This window comes from Macrobrachium nipponense, chromosome 23 (assembly GCF_015104395.2).
Source record: "Macrobrachium nipponense isolate FS-2020 chromosome 23, ASM1510439v2, whole genome shotgun sequence".
NCBI classification, from domain to species: domain Eukaryota; kingdom Metazoa; phylum Arthropoda; class Malacostraca; order Decapoda; family Palaemonidae; genus Macrobrachium; species Macrobrachium nipponense.
In genome coordinates this window covers 72,650,252-72,676,143 of record NC_061090.1, presented here as the reverse complement: position 1 = coordinate 72,676,143, position 25,892 = coordinate 72,650,252, and the positions used below count along the sequence as shown (strand labels likewise).

Genomic DNA, 25,892 nt, shown 5'->3' with positions numbered 1-25,892 from the left:
ACTTTAATTGCTATTATATTTTTGATACATGCCTTTACACAGATACCATTTTGTTACATGTAAGCCAATTTACCTCTGTACATATGTAAATTACCTTATGATAAGAAACATGTTTAGAATTAAGGGTAATTTAAGCATATTTCTATTTTGTATCACTGTGTATTTGTATCTTTTTAGCAATTATATTCTTTTTTATATTTACTTTATTTTTATTTGAGACCTATTCTGATTTATTTTATTACTTTGTTTACAATCTTGTGCTATTTCTCTGGTACGATTTCGCGCAGCGACACGAGCTGAGCCCAGAAAAGGGATTTTGATGACGTAAGGAAAAATCTATTTCTGGGCGATTGGCTCGTGTCGCCAGCGAAATCCCACCCTACCCATCCCTTCGCCCAAGATTGTCTGCTAACTTCAGGATGGCCACCAGAGGCGCAGCAGTCGGCAGCATGGGATGGAGTAGTAGTAGTACGAGCTGCTCACTCTGTGGGTCGGCTCTCCTCATGGAGGGTTTTTGTTGTGGGAGATTTCTATTGGTATTTGGCTCGTGGTAGTGGTCTCACTCGACCTAGTGTTCATACCGACACCCTCTTGGAGGGTGAGCGAGTCAGTTATACTGACCTTTTTCTTTATTTTATTTATTCTCTGGTATGTGTTAGTACATTTACCCTAGAAATAATAGATTAAAGGATATTTCGCTGGCGACACGAGCCAATCGCCCAGAAATAGATTTTTCCTTACGTCAAAATCCCTTTTTTGGGTAGATGTGTCCATGCAATCCACCTCCTGTCAATGTGGGAATCAGCACTGTAATTACTTGGTTAGTTACTAATATAAATATGAATTTTGTTATGATAAAATAAAGTTTTATATATACTTACTGAGTAATTACATAATTGGAGCCTGCCTCCTCCCCTCGTATGAACATAAGGGCATAAACAAATTGAAGCTGTCTTGCTAGTTGTTCCCTCTCTCCCCGATAGTGGGCAAGTTGGTCACTTACCCAAAACAAAATAGCATGACCTGTGAATTTATACATTTTAGATGCTGGCAAATGAAACTAAAGGTAGTGTAATTACTTGGTAAGTATAAATAAAGATTTATTTCATCATAAAAATGTCAGTTTTGTTCATACAACCTTCATGAAATTTTCCCATGAAATATGTATTCCATTTTTTTTATTTCTTATTAAATACAGAGTATTTTTTCATAGACTGATGGTCCATTAGATGAAGTGAAGCTGAAGAAGATGATTCTTGGATTTGAAAAACGAGTTTTGAAAAACCAGGAGCTTAGAATCAAATTTCCAGATGATCCAAGGAAGTGAGTTATATTATGACTTTTGTTACATGAAATATTGCAAGGCATGTCAGACAATATTAATAATGTGCTGTATATTGTCAGTAATTTGTAATTTTTGTAACAAAAACCTGAAGTTCTTTACATAGGATTTAGCTTGTAGCACAAGCTGGAACAGCCATTCAAACTTACTGAAAAGGTAGTCAGCTACCAACAGGCAGAGGAAGTCCAACCCACCTGTCAGTCTGTACTACTCCACTTTGCCTTCCAGCCCAAGTACCAGAGTGATAGGTGGCTGATGGGTTGTAAATAAAGGATTTTGACAAAGGAAAAATCTATTTCTGGGCGAGGGACCTGTGCCGCCCAGTGAAAGGCTCCTTATAGCACCATTTCTAAGATATAAAAACTGCTAAATATACCAGAGAAAAAAGTTGCATGGAATGCTAGGAATATACCCAGCTCACTCACCCTTATAGGGTGTCGGTATAGTAACTGGGGTGTGTTAAAACCACTATCAGAGGTCCCTTACCAATTAGTCTTCTCCTTTCTCAACATCCCCTGTTACTACGAGGTGCCGTTCTACATCAGACTACTGCCCGCTGCTACTACTACTACCCATGCGACTCCCATCATTCCTAATAGCACCCAAGCTTGGGCCAGCCTAGGGTCAGGAAAAAAGGTGGGTGGGTTCACTGTGCGGCACAGGTCCCTCGCCCAGAAATAGGTTTTTCCTTTGTCAAAATCTTTTTTCTGGGCTCAACCTGTGCTGCTCCGTGAAATAGTAACAGAGAATTGGTCCCATAAGCTTGAAAATACACATATAGTCAAGGAACTGAAATAAAATTAGAATAATTTTACATATCTCTTAGATTATAATACTTAGTTGAGAGTTCCAAAACTATTGGTAACATTAGGGAAAATATCCCAATAATAGATAATATAAGATGTCTAATCTAATACAATAAACATTAGTAACATATATACATCATAAGAATGGGTTAATGTGCAATCCAGATGAAGGTCAAGGCTAAGGCAGGGACAATAAGCGAGGCAGGTAGGAGAGAAAGTACTAAAAGGAAATAATATTATTGAAGATTAGACCCTTTTATAATGGTTCTTTTATATCAGGAGGAACCACATTCCTGCTGCCACTGTTGCAAATTTTAGGGCTTCCAAGGATTTTAGGTAGTGGCGTTTGAATACTGCTGGTGATTTCCAGCCTGTATATCTTTTTAATTCTTCAAAATTCATGTGATGAAAATAATTGACTGTAGTACCTACTGCTCGGATATCATGGGCACGTGGGACTGATTCCGGGTTGGCTTGTTTAATAAAATAAAGAATCTGTTGTCTGATTCCTTTCAGGGAAATGGTTCCTCCATTCTCTCTAATAAATAAAGGGCCTGAAGACTTTTTGGAAGTTCTATTCAAATAGGCTTTCAGAGTGTTAACTGGACACAGAGATAGATCTTGTGGAAGTGGGACAATCTTCCACGGGGACCATCTATTCTGTGGATCCTCATTCTTTGCTAAGAATTTTCTGTCTGGAAAGATTAATATTTCACCAGAAGAAAGAAAGTCAATATGAATTGGTTCTCTAGATAATGCTGAGAGTTCAGATATATTCTGGCTCCTGAGGCTAAACTTATTAAGAATAACGTCTTCCTAAGAAGTGTTATATAAGTACTACATGAGTCATTATCAGTGTCAGAAGCTAGCTTAAGGACATCATTTAAAAACCAGGAAACTGTGTGAGGACGAGTTACTGGTTTGAGTCTGGCACAGGCTCTCGGAATAGACGAAAAATACGAATCTGTAAGATTAATATTAAACCCGAACTGAAATATTTTCTTTAAAGCAGATTTAATTGTTGTAATTGTATTAACGGCTAGGCCGGTTTCAAACAAAGTTCTGTAAAAGGTAACTGCCAGATTTGTAGTTATTGTCCGAACCTCTGAGTCTTTTAGAAACTTGGCTAGCTTTCTTACAGCAGAATCATATTGCCGAAGAGCAGATTCTCTTTTGTCTGACTCTAGGAACAATGTGTTTAGAGGATCAATCTCAGCATCTTTTTGTGCTGCAAATTTCATAAAGTCCATAAAATTAGGGCACTGAATTCTTGAGGAAGCTAACAGACTGTGAGTTTGTACTATCTGTGTTAACCTTGGGTTGGGAATCCACCGAGGGCAGAGTCCCAGTTCCACCAAGAGAGGAAACCAGTTGCTTTTGGGCCAATTGGGGGCTACCAGGGCTATCCGTCCTTTGAAAGTCCGGATCTTGTCGAGGACTTTCATTAGCATGTTTATAGGTGGAAACAGGTAAATTCCGCCAGTTGTTCCAATCTATGGACATGGCGTCGGTGGCGTAGGCCAGAGGATCCAGGTTGGGGGCTACATAACATTGTAGCTTGTGGTTTGATTCTGTGGCAAATAGATCTACTTGGAGACCCAGAACTTGTTGGCAGATCCAGTTGAATGACTTTTTGTCTAAGGACCATTCCGACTCCAGCGGAGTTGTCCTTGATATATATATATATATATATATATATATATATATATATATATATATATATATATATATATATATATATATACTATATATGTATATATATATATACATATACATATACATATAAAATATACATATCACATACACATACACATACACATATACATATACATATACATATATATATATATATATATATATATATATATATATATATATATATATATATAATATATATATATATATATATATATATATATATATATATATATATATATATATATATATATATATAGCTGTATTCTCCGAAGTCCGACAGAATTTCAAAACTCCTGGCACACGCAGTGTTCGGCCAGGTTGTTAGTACCCATTCCCGCCGCTGGGAGGCGGGTATCAGGAACCATTCCCATCTTCTATTCAGATTTTCTCTGTCGCCGGTGCTGTAAACAACTGTTTTCAGTACCTACGCCTAGGATTTTGGAAAACTTCTTTGGTCACTTGAGTATTCTGATTGTCTCTTGGTTTTTTGGACTTGGCTCGGTGGCTTGGCATACACTATTGTGGTTTTGATTGAAATTGGTTTTGGATTTCTTGTAAAATATGTCTGGATCTAGTTCTACTAGTTTCAGAGTGTGTTGCGTGCTGGAATGTAAAGTTAGGCTACCGAAGGCTTCGGTGGACCCTCATACAGTGTGCACGAAATGTAGAAATCATGTTTGTTTGATGAATGATAGGTGTAAGGAGTGTGAAAGATTGACTGACAGTGAATGGAAGACTTATGATTCTTATGTTCATAAGCTTGAATGGGATAGAATCAGGAGATCTTCCTCCAGAAGTGCTTCTGTAAAGAGTCAGGGGAGTAATTTGCATTCTAACTCATCTGTAGATGTTGTTACACCTAACCCTGTGAATTTGCCTTCGGGCAATGAAGTGATGCTTCGGAGAGGGTATTGCCCTCTCTTCCATCATGGAGTCGATTCGTGCTCTAGAATCAAAAGTGCTTGCGCTAAACACCAATGTGAAGTGTAGTGAGAACGTTAGTGCCCCTAGTGTTGTGGAGGGGGTGTCAGATCGGTCCCATAGCGCCTAAGTCCTGTCGAACTCCCAGGACTTAGGGAATGGACAAGTCGAAAACCGAAGGAGGGCTACGGGAAATAACTACCGGTCTTGCGTACCTTCGGTAGAACCTGTGGACGCTTCACAGGCTGCCAAAGCTCAGGAACGAGCACGGATTTTGAAAGAGTGCTTTTCGTCCTCCGAGGCTTCCTCTCCTCACCGGGGATGGAGCTCTCGGAGGGCCTCGCACGGGGAGAGTGGGATTGACGTTAGATGTTGCACAGGCGGCCATCGTCTTTCTCACCCTCTTAAGAGAGGTTTTACGGAAGAGGACGCTTCACGTCCTGCTTCTCGTCCTGTTCTTTTGTCTTCACCCGAACGCTTCGAAGATTTGACTCCTAAGAAGAGATACAGGACGTCTTCTGATGAGGACGCTTTCGAGCACTAGCGTCGCCCTAAAGTTGAGAGAAAGAAGAGGGCGTCCCCTTGCCCTTCGGCTTCTCACATGATGAGTCCTTCTCCTGGACGTAGAACTTCTCCTTCTGAAGAGACACTTATGCAGTTGCGCCAGCAATTGTCCTCTTTCTTCGCAAGGAAAGAGGCGGAGCCCCAACGTCGTAGAAAGGATCTTTGGCTCCCTGTTAAAAGATTGAAACAACCCTTGTCGGCTTCTCCTCGTTCTTCAACCTCCCCTTCTTCGTCCTCTTCTGGATTCTTCCGACTCAACCAGGAACACGCATGTGCTCCCGGTGAGAGAGTTTCCAGAAGCGGGGGGGGGGGGTGACAAAAGCATTAGATGTCGCATAGGCGGCCCCCGCTTTTGTCACGAGGTAGAGAACGTTCAAGAGAAGCTTCGTGACGACGTTCATCAGACTTCTGCAGACCATCGTACGCGTTCAAAGATTGCAACGCGCTCCCTCTTTGTCATGAAGAGTGACTCTTCCTCGTCAAGTACCTCAAGATCCTGCCGAGCGTCGAGTTTCTCAACTGGAAGGGGAAGAAGGCCCTTCTAAGGAATCCCTTCCGACACGACGCCTTTCACGTCATGACTATCATGATAATCCTGCTCGATCAACTCGACGTTTCTTACATGAGAGAGCCTACCATATCGTTCGACGCCCGAAGTATCAGGACGTTCGCAAAGGACCTCGGATACCTTCCCTTCAAAGAGATCAATGCTCAGGGTATGATTCTGTTCATAACCCTCAAGAGAGGGAATTGGCACATGAATATCAAGGAAATGTTCGTGGTTTAGAGTGTGAGAGCTCTCGTCTCCCGAAAGAAAGTCTTAAGACTCACCAGGACACTCGCAAGGACGCCCCGATGCAAGGGAAGCGTCCTGAGCGTAGTTTGAAAGACGCTCGACGTCCCTCGGAGCGAGACCCGCTTCAGGACGCTTTTGAGGACTCTTTTCTAGTTGATAAACGACTGTCAGGTCAAGTTTTTTACCAGGACGTTCAGGAAGAAGCCTTGAATGAAGCTGAACGTCTTATAGACAATGAAGCTCAGCGAGAAGCTCGACAGCTTGCGCTGGGAGACGTGCGACTTCCTGCGAGTCGCAATACTCGCTCCTTTAATAAGGACGCTCTGGATGGCGCTAGACGTCTAACAAGTCGGGAAATTCAAATTAAATCGGACTTTTCTGCCTTTCAGAAGGATAGGCATACTCCACTTCGAGAAGCTCGACAGGAGTCCCGCAAGGGTGCTTTTGAAGAGCCTTTTCCCCAAGTTGCTTCAAAAGGCATGCCTTTACAAGAAGGTCTTAAGGTTTCTAAGCCAACAGCGAAGCATTCGCGCATTGCCTCGTCTATCCCTCCGGCGGATAGAGGCCCCCTTTTACAAACAGGGCCTCAAGGTTTAATGGCTTCTTGTCCAGCTAAGGACCCTTCTGCTTGTCAAGATAAAGGAGAGTCTTCTAGCGATTCTCATCTTGCGGAGGAGGAAGAGCCTTCAGAGTCCGCATCTACGGATTATAAGACGTTAACACGCCTCCTGAAGGACTTGTTTACGGACAAGTTTCAGGCCCCAGTTCCTCTCTCCCCGCCTTCGCAACTATCCTCATCAAAGACTAGGAAAGCTCCTGGATTTGTTAGAATGGCTTCTTCGCTCTCTACTAAGAGAGCGTTCAAGAGAATGAATGACTGGATGGAATCAAGGAAAATGAAAGGTAAGACTTCCTTCGCTCTTCCTCCAGCTAAGTTAAACAGGAGAGCCGGTATATGGTATGAGACCGGAGAAGAAACAGGGTTGAGGCTTCCATCGTCTGCACAAGATGACTTCTCAAACCTGGTCGATGCATCGAGGAGATCTTACCTGTCCTCGGCTAAGGTTTCATGGACTATGACCGAAATGGATCGCCATCTGAAAGGATTATACAGGACGCTGGAAGTATTTAACTTCCTAGACTGGTGCCTAGGAGCTTTAGGTTTAAAGTCTAAGAGCCCAGAATCAGTTTCATTAGAAGAATTATCCAGCGTCCTGTCATGTATGAATAAAGCAGTGAGGGATGGCTCAGATGAGCTGGCAGCCCACTTCACTACGGGGATATTAAAGAAACGAGCGCTTTTCTGCAGTTTTACTGCTAAATCAGTTTCCCCTACACAAAAAGCAGATTTACTATTCGCCCCCTTTTCTTCTCATCTTTTTCTGGAAAGCATGGTAAAAGATTTATCTGTGAACCTTAAGGAGAAAGCGACGCAGGATTTGCTGTCTCAGTCATCTAGACGTCCTACGGCGCAATCTTCTTGGATAACTCAAGTTCCTAAGAAGAACTTTAAGCCCTTTCGTGGCAGAGCACCCTCAAGAGCTTCTACTCGAGGAAGGGGCTTTACTAGAGGCAGAACCCCCGCAAAACCCAGGGGGAAGAAATGACGACCTTGCCCTTCAGGCACCAGTGGGAGGGACTTTCTCTCTTCGCAGAGGCTTGGAGAGCAAGGGGGACGGATACCTGGTCCCTCGAGATTATAGAGAAGGGCTACAAGATTCCCTTCCTCTCCATACCTCCTTTGAGCACGAAGCCCATAGACCTGTCGCCATCATATCAGCCACAGAAGCAACAGATTCTCCTCGATCTACTAGATCAGATGATCGAAAAGAGAGCCGTAGAACGAGTGCTCTCTACGAATTCCCCAGGCTTCTACAACAGGTTATTCCTGGTTCCGAAGCAGTCTGGGGGATGGAGACCTGTCCTAGATGTCAGCAGACTGAACCTTTTTGTAAAGAAAAAGTTTCAAAATGGAAACATCGCAGTCGGTTCTGGGAGCTTTGAGACCGGGGGACTGGATGGTGTCATTGGACCTCCAAGACGCCTACTTCCATGTCCCCATCCATCCTCGGTCCAGGAAGTTCCTCAGGTTTGTTTTGAGAGGACAGGTCTTTCAGTTCAGAGCTCTATGCTTTGGGCTAAGCACAGCTCCCATGATTTTCACTCTTCTCATGCGGAACGTGGCAAAGTGGAGGTTACACCTCAGGCCGCTCCAGTTTTTCTTAGCAGAAAACTGGCAAAACAAAGAAAACCTGGAAGAAATATTGAGAATCTCTCCTTTAGTCAAGAACCACCTAGAGTGGTGGCTCGATCCCATCAAGATTTCGAAAAGTGTCCCTCTGTCTTCGGAGCCCCGACCTAGTGTTATTTACAGACGCATCCATGACAGGCTGGGGAGCAACTCTGGGAAAGGAGGAGGTGTCAGGCCTCTGGAGAGAGGAACAGAGGCCTTGGCACATCAACCTCAAGGAATTGGAGGCAATTCGCTTGGCCCTTATAGCCTTCCAGGGACGAGTCATAGGCCAAGTTGTCCAGATCAACTCAGACAGCACCACGGCCCTTTCTTATATCAAGAAACAGGGAGGGACACACTCTCGATCTCTCTTCAGAATAGCGAGAGAAATCCTGCTCTGGACGGAAGAGAGAAACATAACTCTCCTAACAAGATTCGTTTCAGGAGTCCAAAACGTCCGTGCGGACCTTCTCAGCCGTCGGAATCAATTGATTGCAACAGAATGGACTCTGCACATAGAAGTCTGCCAAAAGTTATGGAGACTCTGGGGACGACCATTGGTGGACCTCTTTGCGACTTCGAAAACGAAGAGACTTCCTCTTTACTGCTCTCCTGTCATCAACCCGGAAGCAGTAGCTGTAGACACCATGCTATGGGATTGGACGGGGACTGATGTATACGCCTTCCCCCGTTCAAACTCCTGGGAGAAGTAACCAGGAAGTTGGCAGCTTCGGAAGGAACAAGGATGACACTGGTCGCCCCATTCTGGCCGGCAAGCGATTGGTTCACAGAGGTCATGTCTCTGCTGGTGGACTTCCCAAGAACCTTACCAGAAAGAATCGATCTTCTCAAACAGCCCCACTTCGAGAGGTATCACCAAAACCCCTTCGCTCTGAGTCTGACTACATTCAGACTATCAAAAAATTGGCCAGAGCGAGAGGTTTATCAAAGGCATTGGCAAAAGCTATTGCCAATGCAAGAAGACCTTCCTCTCGGGCTGTTTACCAGTCGAAGTGGGCTGTCTTTAGAAGATGGTGTAGGAAGGAAGGCATTTCCTCCTCCAAGACCTCTGTGAGCCAAATCGCTGATTTCCTTTTTCATCTAAGGAATGTGGACAAGCTTGCGGTATCAACAATTAGAGGATACAAGAGTATGCTATCAACAGTCTTCCGGCATAGGGGCCTAGACTTGACTAACGATAGGGATCTTCACGATCTTATGAGATCCTTTGAAACATCAAAAGTTCCACAGCTTAAGACTCCTTCGTGGAACTTAGACATAGTTCTGAAGTTTTTAATGGCAAGCCCCTTCGAACCTTTGCATGCGGCCTCGCTAAAGGACTTAACGAGAAAGGCTCTCTTTCTAACCACCCTAGCCACAGAAAGAGGGTTAGTGAGGTTTAAGCCATTAGCAAAAATGTAGGATTTAGGGGACACAATGCAGTTTGTTCGTTGAGTCCTTCCTTTTTAGCTAAAAATGAGAATCCGTCCAATCCCTGGCCCAAGAGCTTTGATATCAAGGGATTAGCAGGGATCATTGGACAAGAGCCAGAGAGAGTCCTGTGCCCTGTCAGGGCTCTAAAATTTTATCTGGATAAAACAAAACAAAAAGTAGAGGTCAGTCGGACAATCTATGGTGTTCCGTGAAAAGGCCTGATTTACCAATGTCTAAGAACGCCTTAGCGTTCTTTTTGAGAAGCACCATCAGGGAGACCCATTCGTCCTGCCCAGATGGTGATCTGAAACTTCTAAAAGTCAATGCTCACGAAGTTAGAGCTGTCGCAACTTCAATGGCATTTCAGAAAAATATGGCGCTCAGTGAAATTCTGAGCACCACCTTTTGGGGAAGCAACTCTGTGTTCGCTTCACACTACCTCAGGGATGTGAAAGTGACATATGAGAACTGCTATTCGCTTGGACCATACATATCCGCAGATTCAGTTTTGGGTACGGGAAGCAGCACGAATCCTATCCTCTAGAAAATGGATAGGTGTGCTTTTGGATTATGGTTTTGATTTTTTGGTTGTAGAGTCGACCGCTAGAGGCGGACTTCTCTTTATTTAGCCTTAAAGTTTCGGGGGACTAACTTTTACTAGACTAGGTCAGGTGGTGGTTTTTATTTTTGCTTTGTTGCCCTTAGAGTATGGTCAATATGGTCTAGACACATTGTGGTCACGCCCCCGTTGTCAGATCATCTAGAACTCACCAGCTATACAGGTCACTACCTTGCTGGAGACTCTAGTAAAGCAAAAGCCGACTTGGGTGACAGTAAGGAACCAAGATGTCTATCATCTGCATGTAAATTGTTTCCCAAAATCCTTTTATTCTGTCCCTCCCCACCTCCAATGGTGGGAATCAGCTATATACAGTAGTACCTCGAGATACGAAAGGCTCTACTTACGAAAAACTCGAGATACGAAAGCCAATGCGAAAAATTTTACTGCTCTACATACGAAAAGTTTTCAAGATACGAAAGGTTGTTGCTGTAAAGTCCCGAGATTCGCCCGGACCACCAAGAACAATTTTAAAACTCCCGCGCCGCCAACTGAGTAAACTCGCCACCATCCTCCCGCTCTCCCATTGGTTCCTGATGCTAGTCACCCCATAAGGTCCTGCTCTCCTATTGGTCAGCATCTACCCCTTGTGCTTTAAGTATTCTATTGGTAAAAGGATGCTGTAAATTGAAAAACTTATTCATGCAATACATTTAATAAAAAAAAACATTAGGTAAAGATAGAAATAAAGAATAGAAATGAATGGTTATTATACTGTTTGGTAGTTTCTGTAGTTGAAGAGAGATAATGAAAATTTATGGCTTACTGTGTAAAGTGATTGCTTGTCGATCGTTCGATACTCGTAAGTGCTGGATGTAAACAGACGTTTGGAAGCTTTTTTTTTTGTTTGTTTATTATAGTTAATGGTTACTTAATAATTATTTGAAATGAGTACATGCAATACATTTAATAAAAAAATTGTGAATTAGATATCATAAAATATAAAATAAATCAGACTGCCAACAAATACGTATTGAATTCTTCTTCTGTTTTATTATTACGTTACGTATACGTATGTTTCATTATAGCTGTCAGTAACTCGGTATCTCCATTAGGTAAAGATAGAATAAAGAATAGAAATGAATGGTTATTATACTGTTTGGTAGTTTCATTAGTTGAAGAGAGATACTAATGACAATTTATGGCTTGCTGTGTGCTAGGAAACTTGATTGCTTGGCGCTCGTTCGATACTCGTAAGACGGGTAAGAGCTGAATGTAAACAATCGATTGGAAGGTTTGTTTTTTGTTTGTTTGTGTATTATAGTTAATGATTAATTAATAATTATTTGAAATTAGTACATACTGATTATTTATACATTTTATTGGCATATTCTAAGCTTTTAGCTCTTAGGTTTAGATGTCAGAATCATAGACTAGGCTACAGTAGCAACCGCTAACATAGGCTAGGCTTATTGCTAAGGGACATATGCTAAAGTCCTAATATATGCAGTAAAAATGGGGTTGAACATTACATGCAGTTGAATATTACTCAAGTATGTACAGTATTTTGCCTTTTTGGAGTCATATTTCTTCCGTCGGATCGGCGTTGTAACCTAGAACATGTGTTTTAGGCCTGGAAAATAAATAATTTACTGGGTGTTTTTGGAGGGCTTGAATGGATTAGCCATTTTGACATGTAAAATGTGTTTCCAAGATACGAAAAACTCATGATACGAAGGCCGCCTCGGAACGGATTAATTTCGTATCTCGAGGTACCACTGTATACAGTGGTCCCCCCGTATTCGCGGGGGATGCGTACCAGACCCCCCCGTGAATAGTTAGAACCCGCGAATGTTTGGAACCCCTATGAAAATGCTAAAAACAGCCTATTTTGTTAGTTAAAACTCAAGAAAAACCCACTAAAAATTTTCATACTTGGTTTTTTTAATAGTTTTATCACAAAAAGTGCATTTTATGATGAAATTCATAAAAAAACCCAGGCATATATGGATATTTATCATAGAAAAATACCGCGAATGCGCGAATTTTCCGCGAATAATGCAGGAAAATGTTCCCCAGAGAAATCCACGAATGTGTGAGTCCGCGAATCTGGAGAACGCGAATACGGGGGGTCCACTGTATATATATATCTGGCAGGTAAGTGTCATGACAAAATGATATTGTTATGATACAATAAAGTTTGTTCATACTTACCTGGCAGATATATATATATATATATAATCAAGTACACGCCCAACCTCCCCTCGGGGACAGTGGCATTAGAAAATCTGAATAGAAGATGGGAATGGTTCCTGATACCCGCCTCCCAGCGGTGGGAATGGGTACTAACCACCTGGCCGACCACTGCGTGTGCTGGGAGTTTTGAAATTCTGTCGGACTTCGGAGAATACAGCTATATATATATATATATATATCTGCCAGGTAAGTATGAACAAACTTTATTGTATCATAACAATATCATGTTTATGCAGATGGAGCTATCACCCTCGTTTGTCTAGTTATTAGTCTGCTATATGTTTCTTTGACGGGGAAAGTCTTTTTAGAGTCAAAAACACTGCCATGGCTTCTAGGATATTGACGTGTAGTTGACGGAATGTCACTGACCACAAACCTTGGACCTTTTCGTATTGGGAGTAGCCTCCCCAACCGCTTAGGGAGGCATCTGTATGGATTAATAGTGCCGGCGGTGGGAATCGTAAAGGTACAGATTTTGCTAGGTTTTTACTTTCGTCCATGGTTGAAGTCTTTTCCTTAGTATTGGTGGAATCCGAGAAATTTTGTCTTGATTTTTCCTGTTTGCTTTGGACCGCCAAACTCTATTGATGTCTTTCAGTTTGGCTTTCAGTAATGTGTCTGTTACTGAGGCAAACTGGAGTGAGCCTAGGATTCTTTCTCGGTTTCTCCGGGACATTAGTTTGTCCTTGAGAAAACTTTTGTGTTCCTTGCTATGTCTTTCCTCTTTTTTGGTGGAATCGACAGCTTGTGTGTGGTCAGGTTCCATTGTAAACCTAACCACTGGAAGCATGTTGCCGGAGTAAGACGGAACTTTTTGAAATATATTTGAAATCCTAAGTATTCCAGAAATTTTATTACTTTGTCCGTCGCCTTGTGGCATTCCTCGACGCTGTTGAACCAGATAAGCCAATCGTTTAGGTAGGCCACTAACTGTATTCCTTGAGTTCTCAGCTCTTGGACTACTTTCTCCGCCAACTTTGTGAATATCCTGGGCGCTATATTGAGTCCGAATGGCGTCACTTTGAAGGTATATGCGTGTTTGCCTAGCTTGAATCCTAGGAAAGGACGAAAATGCCTTGCTATCGGAACATGATAATAAGCATCTGTAAGATCTATAGAGGTGGTGACAGTCCCACAGGGAAGTAAGGTCCGCACCTGCAAGACGGTCAGCATATGGAACTTGTCGCATTGAATATATGTATTCAAATGGGACAGGTCTAAGATTACTCTTCGTTTGTCTGAGTCTTTCTTTGGAACGCTGAACAAGCGTCCTTGAAATTTTAAGCGTTTTACCTCTTTTATTGCTTTCTTTAGAAGGAGATCTTTGGTGTAAAGTGTTAGATCTGCCGTTGGAATCTGATAAAAACTGGTTGGTGGAGGGGGCCCTTTTATCCAACTCCACCCCAGACCCTTCGTTATTATGCTGTATGCCCATTTGCTGAAAATCCAACGGCTCCGGAAGAGGTACAGCCTTCCTCCTGATTATATATTGTATAATTGTTATGGGTATAGATAAGTGTGATTATATATTGTATAATTGTTATGGGTATTTTATGCATTGTTGAAATATGGTGGGTGTCCTATATATGGACAGCATATGGTAGATTCCAGAAGGTGTCTGTTGATGTATTTAAGTTGTGTTGTGACGTCATAGGCTGTGACGTCATAGACAAGATGGCGGCGGCGTCGGCAGGATGTAAACAATAACACGGTGGAGTAGAAAGCACATGTTGGTGGTGTGTGGTTGGTATGGGAGAGCTCTCTGTCTGGTAGGAGTTGTTTTTTGGGTTGTAAGTCTTGTGGTGCTGTTGTTCTAAGGTGATTTCTGGAGTGTACTGGAGTTGGAGAAAGCGTACAGGTGGGTAGATTATTCATTTGTGATAAAGAAATAAAGGGGTTAGGCTAGGCTAAAATTCAAACTGGTAGCAGAGCGTGGTTGATCAAAGATGCCTGGATCCGACAGTGAACAAAGGGAGACTACTAGATGGAGAAGGGAATGTCCTAGGTTTAGCGGGATACAAGAAGAATACAAAGAATGGAAAGGTCAAGCCGAAGATTGGCTATTGTTGTATGGAGAAGATACAAAATACCCGGCGATAGAAATGAGAATGAGCTTAAAAGGGAAAGCCCGAGAGCTAGTGGAAGCATTAGATAAAGATAAACTTACTGGTACAGAGGGTCCAAAGTTGATCCTAGAGAAACTAGATAAAGCCTATCTAAAAGACTCGGTAATGGAGAATTACGGTAGAATAAAAAGATTCTTTCTAATAAGAAGAGAATCTAGTGAAAATATGGCGGACTATTTAATTAGATACGAGAAGGCAGCATCTGAGTGTGAAAGAGCAATGGGGAAAGGCGCGCTTGAAGGCGAAGTCAAGGGGTATCATGTAATAGAGCAAGCAAATCTCACGGAAAATAAAAAACAAATGGTATTATCGGCTTGTGGGCAAGAAAAGCTAGAGTACGGAACAGTGTCGCAAACAATGAAAAGACTATTTGAGGGATTAGGGACTAAAGAGGAACGGGAATGGTGGGGGTCGTCAGAAGGCAATGCCAGTTCTGGAAGAGGGAGGGAAAACCAAAGATATCGGGGAAGATGGAACCGAGGAAGGGGTGGTAGAAATCCTATAAACAAAGAGGGGAAGGTAACAGTATTTGCAATATGCAGCTCAGAATGGCATTGGGCTAGGGATTGTCCTCAGAATTTTCATAATAGGAAGAAAACTGAAACAAGACTAGAAGAAAATAAGCTGAAAACAGAAACTGGGACAGAAGAAGAAGAGGTTTATGTAGGAGAAGTTAATAAAATAGTGGAAGCATCGTGGGAGGTGGTTGATGCAATTTTGGACACAGGGTGTAAATCAACAGTTTGCGGGGAATTGTGACTAGCCCGTATTGTCATGGATTTGAGTCAGGAAGAGTTGAGGAGAATGAGGGACACTAGGACAGAGTCTAATAAAGTGTTTAATTTTGGTGAGACATCTTATAAGTCCAGAGGAATAATAGAAATACCTGTGATACTAAAAAACAGAAAGTTTTATTTGAAGACGGAAATTCTGCAAGGTGATATACCCTGGCTGATAGGTAAGCAAACCATGAGTAAAATGGGTATGACCCTAAATTTGAAAGAAAATTGTGTCATAGTAGAAGTATTAGGGGGAATGAAAGTAGAGTTAAGAGAAGACGAACAGGGTCATTTAAGAGTACCTATAAGGAGGAGGAAGGTAGAAGAATTATTACTGGAGGGTTGGAAGGGAAAGAATCCGAGGGAAATTAAGAACACAATGAAGAAATTACATTTACAGTTTGGTCATGGAAGTGGAGATAAAATATGGAAGCTAACAGAGGAAGCACAATGGAGTAATGGGTTAATCGAAAAAGAAAAAGAGGAAATAAGAAAGTTACTAACGGAACTGATTAAAAATTGTGAGGTTTGTAAAAGATACAAAAGAAACCCCGCCAAACCAGTAGTAGGCTTTTCTTGGAGTAATACGTTTAATGAAGTCGTAGCGATGGATGTGGGAGAGATAGAAGAGAGAAAGTTCTTGGTAATAGTGGATATGGCAACGAGATATCGTCAGGCCTGTTGGATAAAAGATAAGAAACCAGAAACTATAATAAAGATACTTTTTGAGTGCTGGTTTGCTATATTTGGAGTGCCCTCCAAAATATTGTCAGATAATGGGGGAGAATTTCAAAATGAAAAAGTAAGGAGGATGGCAGAAAAATGGAATATTAAAGTATTAGCCACAGCATCAGAATCTCCGTGGAGCAACGGATTATGTGAAAAGACCGTAGGCATGATCAAGGGAAGTGTAAGGAAGATGATGGAGGAAGAGGAAGTAGATTGGTCCATAGCTTTGAAATGGGTAGTGAGTGCTAGGAACTGTTTAATGAATAATGGAGGTTTCTCTCCCAACCAATTAGTATTTGGAAAAAACCCTTCACTGCCTAACCTAATGGGAGAAGAAAGTTCAAGTCCTGCAAGCAGAGAAAAAGGGATGGAAGAGGGTATGGTAACGGACACACTGAATGCAATGCACAAGGCCAGAGAAGCATTTATAAAAAATGAGTCTTGTGATGAAATAAGAATAGCGCTAAACAAAAACATCAGAGAACATTAATTTGAAGAAGCAGTGGTAGGAGATGAGGTATTCTATAAGAGGGAAAATGAAAATGAATGGAGAGGACTTGCTCAGGTAGTGGGAGTATCGGGGAAAACAATAATAGTCAAACATGGGGATTCTTTAAGAGAAGTAGCTTGGATACATGTGACAAGGATTCAACGACGATCACCAGATACAGAAGAGATATCGGCTAGAATAGATAAATCCCATGGGGTGAAAGGTAGATCAGATGGCCCAAATGAAGGGAAAGTAGATTGGCTAGAAGGAGAGGAGATAATAGGTGAGAGAAGGAATGCAGACACAGAAGAGACTATAGAAAGAGAGGTGATAGAGGAAACAGTGGAAGATAACGGGCAAAGTGGGTCAATAGAAGGCGAGTTAATGGAAGAGATACCAAAATTCAAAAAGAGAAATAGAGTTAGAGCTATAAACAATGATACAGGACAAGTAGAAGAATGGACTATTTTAGGTCTTGCAGGAAAAAGATCAAGCCAAGCATGGGCTGATTCGTACAGTGTACGAGACTCACAGTCAGGTGACAAAGGGTGGGTTAACTTGAGGGATTATAGTCAGGTAGAAAAAATTGAAGATGAAGAGGAGGTGTTGCTGGGGTTTGAAAATAGAAGCATAATTGAAGCTAAAGAAAAAGAACTTCAAAGTTGGAGAGATAACCAGGTATATGAGGAGGTAAATGATGTTGGACAAAAAGCTATATCTACAAGATGGATAGTAACTGAAAAGATAAAAGGGGGGGAAAGGATATGTAAAGCAAGATTGGTAGCTAGAGGGTTTGAAGAAGAAATGGCAGAGTGGGAAAAGGATGCTCCCACATGCAATGCTGAAATTTTAAAATTCTGTCTAACCATAATAAAGGTGAAAAATTGGAATTGTTATACATTGGGATGTCACAAAACTGCATATTTACAAGGTGACGAGATACAAAGAGAAGTGTACTTGAAGCCACCAAGGGAAGATGGTTGGAGGGGATTATGGAAGTTGAAGAAAACCGTCTATGGGCTCAAGGATGCAGCAAAAGCATGGTATTGTAAAGTGGTGAAAGTAGTGAAGGAGCTTCAAGGTGAGAGAAGTAGACTAGAACCTAATATATTCTTTTGGAAAAAGGACAGTAAATTGGAAGGCATTTTGTGTACACACGTAGATGATTTTTGCTATGGAGGAACTGAAGGATTCTTAAAGGAAACGATTGGGAGATTGAAAAGGGAAATTGCAAGTAGGAGAACAAGAGAGTAAAAGGTTCAAGTATATAGGAGTAGTAATAGAGCAGAAGGAGAATAGATTTTCCCTTAATCAGTGGCAGTATATAAATTCCATAAGAGAACCAGAGGCTAGAAGATATACGGGTAATAGAGTGCTAGAACAAAAGGAGTTAACAGAGTATAGATCAGTGGTAGGACAGCTGAATTGGGTATCACTACACACGATGCCAGAAATATGATATGATATTAGCGAATTAAGTAAAGCATTTAAAGAAGGAACAACTCAGGATATGAAGAAACTTATTAAAATTGTGAGAAAAACTAAGAGCATGATGGGCAAAGTTACAATAAGTGAGATGAAAGAAGAAAGGGTTTATTGGGAAGCCTATGCAGATGCTTCATTTGGAAACATAGAAGATGGCCATACTCAACTGGGATATATTATTTCCTTGACAGATGGGAAGAGGAGAAGTCCCATATGGTGGAAGTCTAGGAAATCCAGGAGAGTGGCAAAATCCACCATTGAGGCTGAAGCCCTGAGTGTTGGGGAAGCTGTAGAAGGATTGATATATTTCAAGCATTTGTGGGAAGAGGTAGTAGGAGGGAGAAATTTAGAAGCCTTGGTTAACACTGATAGTAAAACACTAATGACCGCCATCAAATCGAGCACTGGTGTAAGTAGCAAGAGATTAAAAATAGATATTGCTGCAATAAGGGAAACCATTGAATCCGGGGAAATAAAGGAGGTGAGATGGATAAAAGGAAAGGAGCAAGTGGCTGATGTATTAACTAAAGCAGGAGTTTCAGGGGAATGTATTAGAAATTATGTAGAGGGTAAAGAGTTGGAGGACGAAGGAAATTAAGAGGGGAATACTAGGTTAGGAAACAGTCGGAGGGGAGGGAGAAAGAGATAAGTGTGATTATATATTGTATAATTGTTATGGGTATAGATAAGTGTGATTATATATTGTATAATTGTTATGGGTATAGATAAGTGTGATTATATATTGTATAATTGTTATGGGTATTTTATGCATTGTTGAAATATGGTGGGTGTCCTATATATGGACAGCATGTGGTAGACTCTAGAAGGTGTCTGTTGATGTATTTAAGTTGTGTTGTGACGTCATAGGCTGTGACGTCATAGACAAGATGGCGGCGGCGTCAGCAGGATGTAAACAATAACACGGTGGGGTAGAAAGCATGTGTTGGTGATGTGTGGTTGGTATGGGAGAGCTCTCTGTCTGGTAGGAGTTGTTTTTTGGGTCGTAAGTCTTGTGGTGCTGTTGTTCTAAGGTGATTTCTGGAGTGTACTGGAGTTGGAGAAAGCGTACAGGTGGGTAGATTATTCATTTGTGATAAAGAAATAAAGGGGTTAGGCTAGGCTAAAATTCAAACCTCCTACCTGGGGAGTCTCACTGGTTTGCAGAAGGTCTGCTTCCACGGCTCCCTCGGAATCCTCTACCTCTCCCGGAAGCTCTTCCGCTGCCTCTATGCCGGAAGGCTCCCCTAGCTCTACTACCTCTTGCATGCCTATTGTACCCGTGAAACACCCCGTGTTTCAAAGGAAGGGTTATACGCTGGAGATGCAGTAAACGAAGTAGTGGTTACTGGTTGTTGAGGTGGCTGGCTTACCCACACATATTGTTGTTGGGGCTGAGTCTTTGAGGTGGAAGGCTGACTCATCTGGGATACTGGCATTGCCTGTACCACAGTTTGAGTTTGTGGACCTTGGAAGGACTGAAACTTCCTTGGTCTTTTCCTGCCTCTTCATTGTGTTCCGGTGGGCTCGTATTTTCGTTTAGGAATTAGACCCCACCGGACTCTGAGGCTTTGGTTAACTTTTGCTGCTTCCCCGAGGACGCTATTTACCATGTCCTCCGGGAATAAGTCCACTTCCCAGATTGAGGCCTTAATTAATCTGTTAGGCTCGTGCCTAATGGAGGCCTCAGCTAGGACATGTTTCCGGCAATTGCGTCGGGCCACTGCAAAATCATATGCATCACTCTAGAGTGTGTGAAGCAAAGACTGTTAAGATCTTAAACAGTGGCTCCTCGGCGTAGACTAATGAAGTCATCTCCGCCATCGTAGCTGAGTTGATGGATCTACTCAGCCTGGTTCTTGCTTCGTACTCTGTCTTAATCAGAGAGTCCGAAAGTCTGGGGAGTCGTTCACTAAACTGTGTGGTGGCACAGTCCGAATTCAATTTCCCTACTGTGAATGTAGCTGGTGCATCAACCCAGCAATCTTGGTCTCCCGGGAACAACAGTGAAGTCAAGTCATTTAAAGTCCAGACCCAGGCGGACTGAGCTTGCTCTTTTGGGTAGATAACGGTTTCCTTGGGAACCTTATCTACCCTTACTAACGCTTCCTCTGCTAACAGTTGTTTCTTAGTACAACTGCGAGCTTTTCTTTTTGTTACACCTTTAAACACCTTGTACTCTCAGTTTCCCATTCCAGTGCTTGGCCTTTGGCATAAGTCTATATATTCCATAAATCAGTCATTATTTTAGCTTCCTGAGAAGATGAAGTGAGCATATGCCTCATTTGGTGAGGAGGACGGGATTGGTCCATTCCATGAGTGTTAATCTTCAAATGTTTCCCACAAGTCCTTGGTCAAGTTGTCCTTGGGTCCCTTGGTGGCTGCCCAAATAGCATCTTGTCCAAGGTATTCAGTGAGTGAGGGAGTTAGTGAGTGACTGGCCTTTTTTGTCTTCTGTCTCTCGCTTAGGGCTGAGTCAGGTTGCAAAGCCAGTACTATGTGCTGGACAGACAAGGTATGCTGGTGAGTTACTTGACAGGGCATTCTGTCCATTATCTTTTAGTATATTGTTTAATTGCATGCCCCCCCCCCCCCATCTCTCTCTCTCGAGACTAGGAGAGAGATGGCCAGGCATATTTTATTTTCTCCAACACACTGGTTCTTTTACCCTTCACCAGCCAATGAAAGTTAACGTGTTACTTCATGCCCAGAAGTTTAGCTGTTGCAACATCCCATATGTTCAACAAGCAAGAGGTGTTGGATACCTTCCTTTGCTCCTTCAGACCAGGGAAGTACCTCCCAGGTGGGTAGAACTAACCAGTTGGTTGTGGGAGTACTCAAATTCCTCCCACCACTGGATAACAAAGATTTGTATTTGTAAAGGAACAAATAGCAAATTTTTTCAAGTAATTTGTATTTTTCTTAACATACAAAGCTGAATTCTTTACATCAATGGCCCACCGTAGCTACTCCTCACTCTGGCACCTGGGCCAGATGTCAAAGTGGAGTGCATACCGACAAGTGGGCAGTTCTTCCCCTACCTGTTGATAGTAGTTAATGACTTTGACAGTTAAATGGACATTGCAGCTTGTGTTCACAAGCTAAATTATATGTTTATAGCATAAGGTTTGTATAGTAGGAAAAATACAAATAACTTAATCAATTTTTTATATTTTTAGGTTTATGGAATCAGAAATTGATTTAAATGAAGCTGTAGAAGAGTTGCATGTTGTGGCAACTGCCCCAGAGCTATATCCAGTGTTAGTAGAACTTGGAACTGTGAAGAGCTTACTTTCCTTACTGAGTCATGACAACACAGACATTGCTATAGCAACTGTTGACCTGTTGCAGGTAAGAGGCTCAGAGCCTTTTAAGCTTATCTATAACATAATTTGTGATATTCATTGGTAAAAACCTCTCTTTAATTTTAGACATGTTAATTTGCTACAAAGTTATTGCTTATTTACTATAGTATTTGCAATATTTTTTCCAATTGTGATATATAATTTTAATTTGTAATGATTTTGTAAATACTGTACAGAAAACTTTCTTTGGATATTGAGCTTTAGCATATTTTGGAGGACTGCAGAAAATGTGCCATGTCATCATAATTGTCTGTTCTTTCTCCCTGGATTAAATTGCATCCAGTGCTGCTTTTTATTTAGTTCCTATCATAACTTCAGGAAATGACTGAAGTTGAAGAGCTGCAGGAAGTAGAAGGCGCTGAATCTTTAGTGGGAGCCTTGATTGAAGGCCAGGTCGTAACCATTCTTGTTCACAACCTCCAACGACTTGATGAGACCCAGAAACTTGAAACAGACGGTGTTCACAACAGTCTTGGTAACTCTCTATGAACTTCTGAGTGACATAAATAAAAATTTAAGTTTATTGCAGTTGGTCTTAGGAAAATATGTGTTGTAGTGAAGTCCTACTCTTCATGTTAATCAGTTATTGTTTTGTAGTATAATTATTGACAATAGTAAATGTGGAGTTGATCATTCAGTTGAGGATGTATAAACATTGCTAGTTAGCTGTTATGAATTACTGCATCAAAATCATATTCACAGATTTTTACTTCATGCTTTGCTGTAAACTGAAAAATATCAATACCAAGGTCTCATTGCATGGCAGCCATATCAAAAGCTGATTATGAATAGTAATTAACATGGAGGGCAGTTGTTTGAACGGGAGTAGATGAGATTTTGGTCAAGCCTTCTTGTTATGCTGCAGGCTGCCTAATATTTCAAAGAGTTAGTTTGACCTCAGTAGCTAAAGTTGCTTTGGTTTTATGCATGGATTTGTTTTTTTAGGTATTTTTGAGAATCTGGCTGAAGTCTCTCCAGAGGTCTGTGCAGAAGCTGGACCTGGAGGTCTGCTAGCATGGTTATTGAAACGATTGAGAGCTAAATTGGCATTTGATGCAAACAAACTATATGCATCAGAAATTCTTGCTATCTGCATTCAGGGCCATGAAGAAAATCGTCGCCTTCTTGGAGAGATGGATGGCATTGATGTCCTTCTTCAGCAGTTAGCTGTGAGTTAATATCAATATGATATTGTAATTATCTGTACCAAGGCATTAATGATTTTGGTTTGTTTTTCATGTTCTGTATCAGTTAGCTACTATATTGAAAATCTGGAAATGGATATAAGATTTTTAATCCCTTTCTTTATTGATATGCAGAAGTGTATTGTAAATGAAGTAACATCCTACTGTTTTTGCAGTATATGAATGCCATGGAGTATTTAGTTAATTTTCCTACCAGTGCCCTTGTATTTTTGTATAGCAAATACAAATGATGTTGAGTATATGAATAATTATGCATGCTAACTCGCTGAGTACCCCATCTTATCTGGACACTCCTTAATTATGGCATTAATTATTTGTATCTATAAATTATTCTTCCAGCCCAATCAAAAACATGATTAATTATTTGTATCTATAAATTATTCATCCAGCCCAACCAAAAACATGGCCTTTTGAAAAACATTTATTTGTACATTATGTAGTTAAAGACATTTGAGCTGTAGCATAAAGTCTGAGTTTGAAATTAAACGTAAGGGTTAATTTGTCATGGATTAGCTTTAGATTTGGACCTAGTAAGTGTATAGGGTTATTATTCTTGTCAGTTTTCCTACAATAAAAATATTTTTTTCTTTACTGTGTTGTAGATGTATTTTTTTTCTTGTTAATTTTTTTTTTTTTTATGCTTTGTTGTCATGATTGATTAGGACGATGTAGAGTTACATAGGAAGCAATGGTGGTAAAGTAATAGGGAAACTGAACCTAAAAGTGATAGGATAATGTTGTAAATTACCCAGTTGCTGAGATATTATCCAGTTCTTCATACATTTTACATTACTTCAGTTTGTTATCAGATCCTTGTCCTTATGAGGCAATGGAGCAATGTGGATGTTAGCTGATGCACATCTTCATAACAATCATAAGGGTGTTTTCATTATTACTGTATATTTGATTTAAGTAACAGATTTTCTCTTCAGAGGCATTGGAAGAATGTTTTTTGATGACACCTGTAATTTTGTCTGTCCAGAATGTAATTCACACTCATAGTTACTTTTTCTCAGGTGTATAAACGTCACGATCCACCAACCAGTGAAGAACTTGAGATGATGGAGAACCTTTTTGACACTCTATGTGCATGTTTGATGCTGACAGATAATCGCGAACTCTTTCTACGTGGTGAAGGTCTTCAACTAATGAATTTAATGCTCAGGTAAATTAGCTTGTATTCTTTTTTTCTTCAACATGTAAATTGTAATCTTGATTTTACTCGTTGTTCTTGTGTCGATAAATAAAAACGTTACATTTACTTTTAATTCCTAATCTAGCTGATATATGCATTCTCATTTCATTTAAAAGGATTTGTTAGGGAAGGAGGCACATCAGAGGAATGTGACAGTATTAATAGCAAAATTAAAGATAAGTCTTTACAGTGTCTTTACTTTGAACAAGCCTCTTGTTTTAATATTTTACACATGTATTATTGCTCCCATCCAAGTAACACATTCTTAGATTAAGCTTGTTGTAATGAAAAAAATTATTCATTTTTTTCTTGCTATATGGATATCACTTGAAGCTGTCAAGTTATGAATTATTATCAGATAGTTTAACCAGAAACTATGTATTAACATCCTTGTAATACAACACTGTATGATCTTTCAGGGAGAAGAAATTGTCTCGTAATGGCGCCCTCAGAGTTCTTGATCATGCTTTGACTGGCATCGATGGTGCTGATAACTGTAATAAATTCGTAGAGATTTTAGGCTTGAGAACCATATTTCCACTTTTTATGAAGACTCCAAGCAAGCATGGCAAGAAGGGCCTTACCAAAGACCAGGTGACGTTTATCTTAATGAAGAAAATTATAAGTTGCATGTGCAGTAGTGGTTTCATATTATTTCAGTGCAAAGCTTGATATACTAAAGATACTATGTAAATAAACAGATGTGGACAGCAGCCAGCTCTGTTCCTGGCTGCCCAGTAGACTTGCCTTAGCATTCATTTAGTGTATCTGGACTAGTTTGGATAAGTGTGAGAAATTAATTACCAAATTACAGTTTATAAACTGTTAATTTTTATAGAGTATTGTTATATTACATAGCGAGGGATACTTTCTGTTTCCAGGGCCCTGAGAAGGATCATGTATGATAGGTTATGATTTGGCCTACTTTCAGTACTTTCTGTTTGTTGTCACTTTCAGAAATATGTTTTATTATTGTATCAATCAACTTAGTGTTTTGCTGTTATGTATGCTGAGCTAGTAGGCTATCTTGAAGGCTACAGATTACACTTGATTAATTAATTCACCCTAAAGGTGAATTAATTAATCAGGATTAGACAATAACTTATCGATGCCAGTTCCGTTCTGACAGCTTGATAACTAGCGAAAATCATCGATAACTGAAAATCGGTGATTTTTGGTGCTTATCGGCGCCAGTAACTGATTATGTGATGGTACCTCGGTTAGGTAAGTATCAGCACCAATACTCTATTGTTGGCGCTGATAACTGGAAGTTGCCAATTTTCGGTGCTAGTCAAGTGCCATGAAACTGGATTGCCAATACAGGCAGTCCCCGGGTTATGATGGGGGTTCAGTTCTTGAGACGCGCTGTAAGCCGAAAATCGTCGTAAGCCGGAACATCTTCAAAAATCCTAAGAAAACCTTACTTTTATTGCTTTGGGTGCATTGAAAACCATGTAAACTGCATTCTTATTGCATTTTTCATCAAAAAACCTTCAAATATTGATTATTTTGCATTTTTGGTGTCATATTTCTTCTGCTAGATGAGCGTTGTAGGCGTCGTAACCCTGGAAATAATTTCTGATGAATATAATTGACAAGCGCCTTAACCTCGGAACGTCGTAAGCCGAACCCGTCGTAACCCGGGGACTGCCTGTAACGGCGGGGTTTAAGGGGGGCGGGATTTGTAATTTACTGATTAATATAGTAGACCAAGTAGCTGCTTTTTTTTTATAGCCTTTACATTATGAATGGGCTAGAATAATCTGGATTAGGTAATATGTACGCTGTACTAGGCTAAGAGAGAAGAATTTGTGAAACATCCTTTTGTTGGTTTACTAATGGGTAGTTTAGCCCAAATAGCCTTACAACTAGGGCTGATACTGACACGGTAGCCTAATGGTAAGGCTACGCA

General features: G+C 40.9%; 1 protein-coding gene across 1 annotated transcript in view; it reads left to right on the top strand.

Annotated features, from left to right (window-relative positions):
* Positions 1-25,892, top strand: part of LOC135201611 (beta-catenin-like protein 1) — a 143,867-nt gene that overhangs the window by 70,093 nt on the left and 47,882 nt on the right. The window contains exons 3-8 of the mRNA XM_064230669.1: positions 1,214-1,323; positions 21,395-21,566; positions 21,899-22,055; positions 22,526-22,749; positions 23,802-23,950; positions 24,400-24,574. Coding sequence (XP_064086739.1) covers positions 1,214-1,323; positions 21,395-21,566; positions 21,899-22,055; positions 22,526-22,749; positions 23,802-23,950; positions 24,400-24,574 — 987 coding nt within the window. The remainder of the gene's footprint in view (positions 1-1,213; positions 1,324-21,394; positions 21,567-21,898; positions 22,056-22,525; positions 22,750-23,801; positions 23,951-24,399; positions 24,575-25,892) is intronic.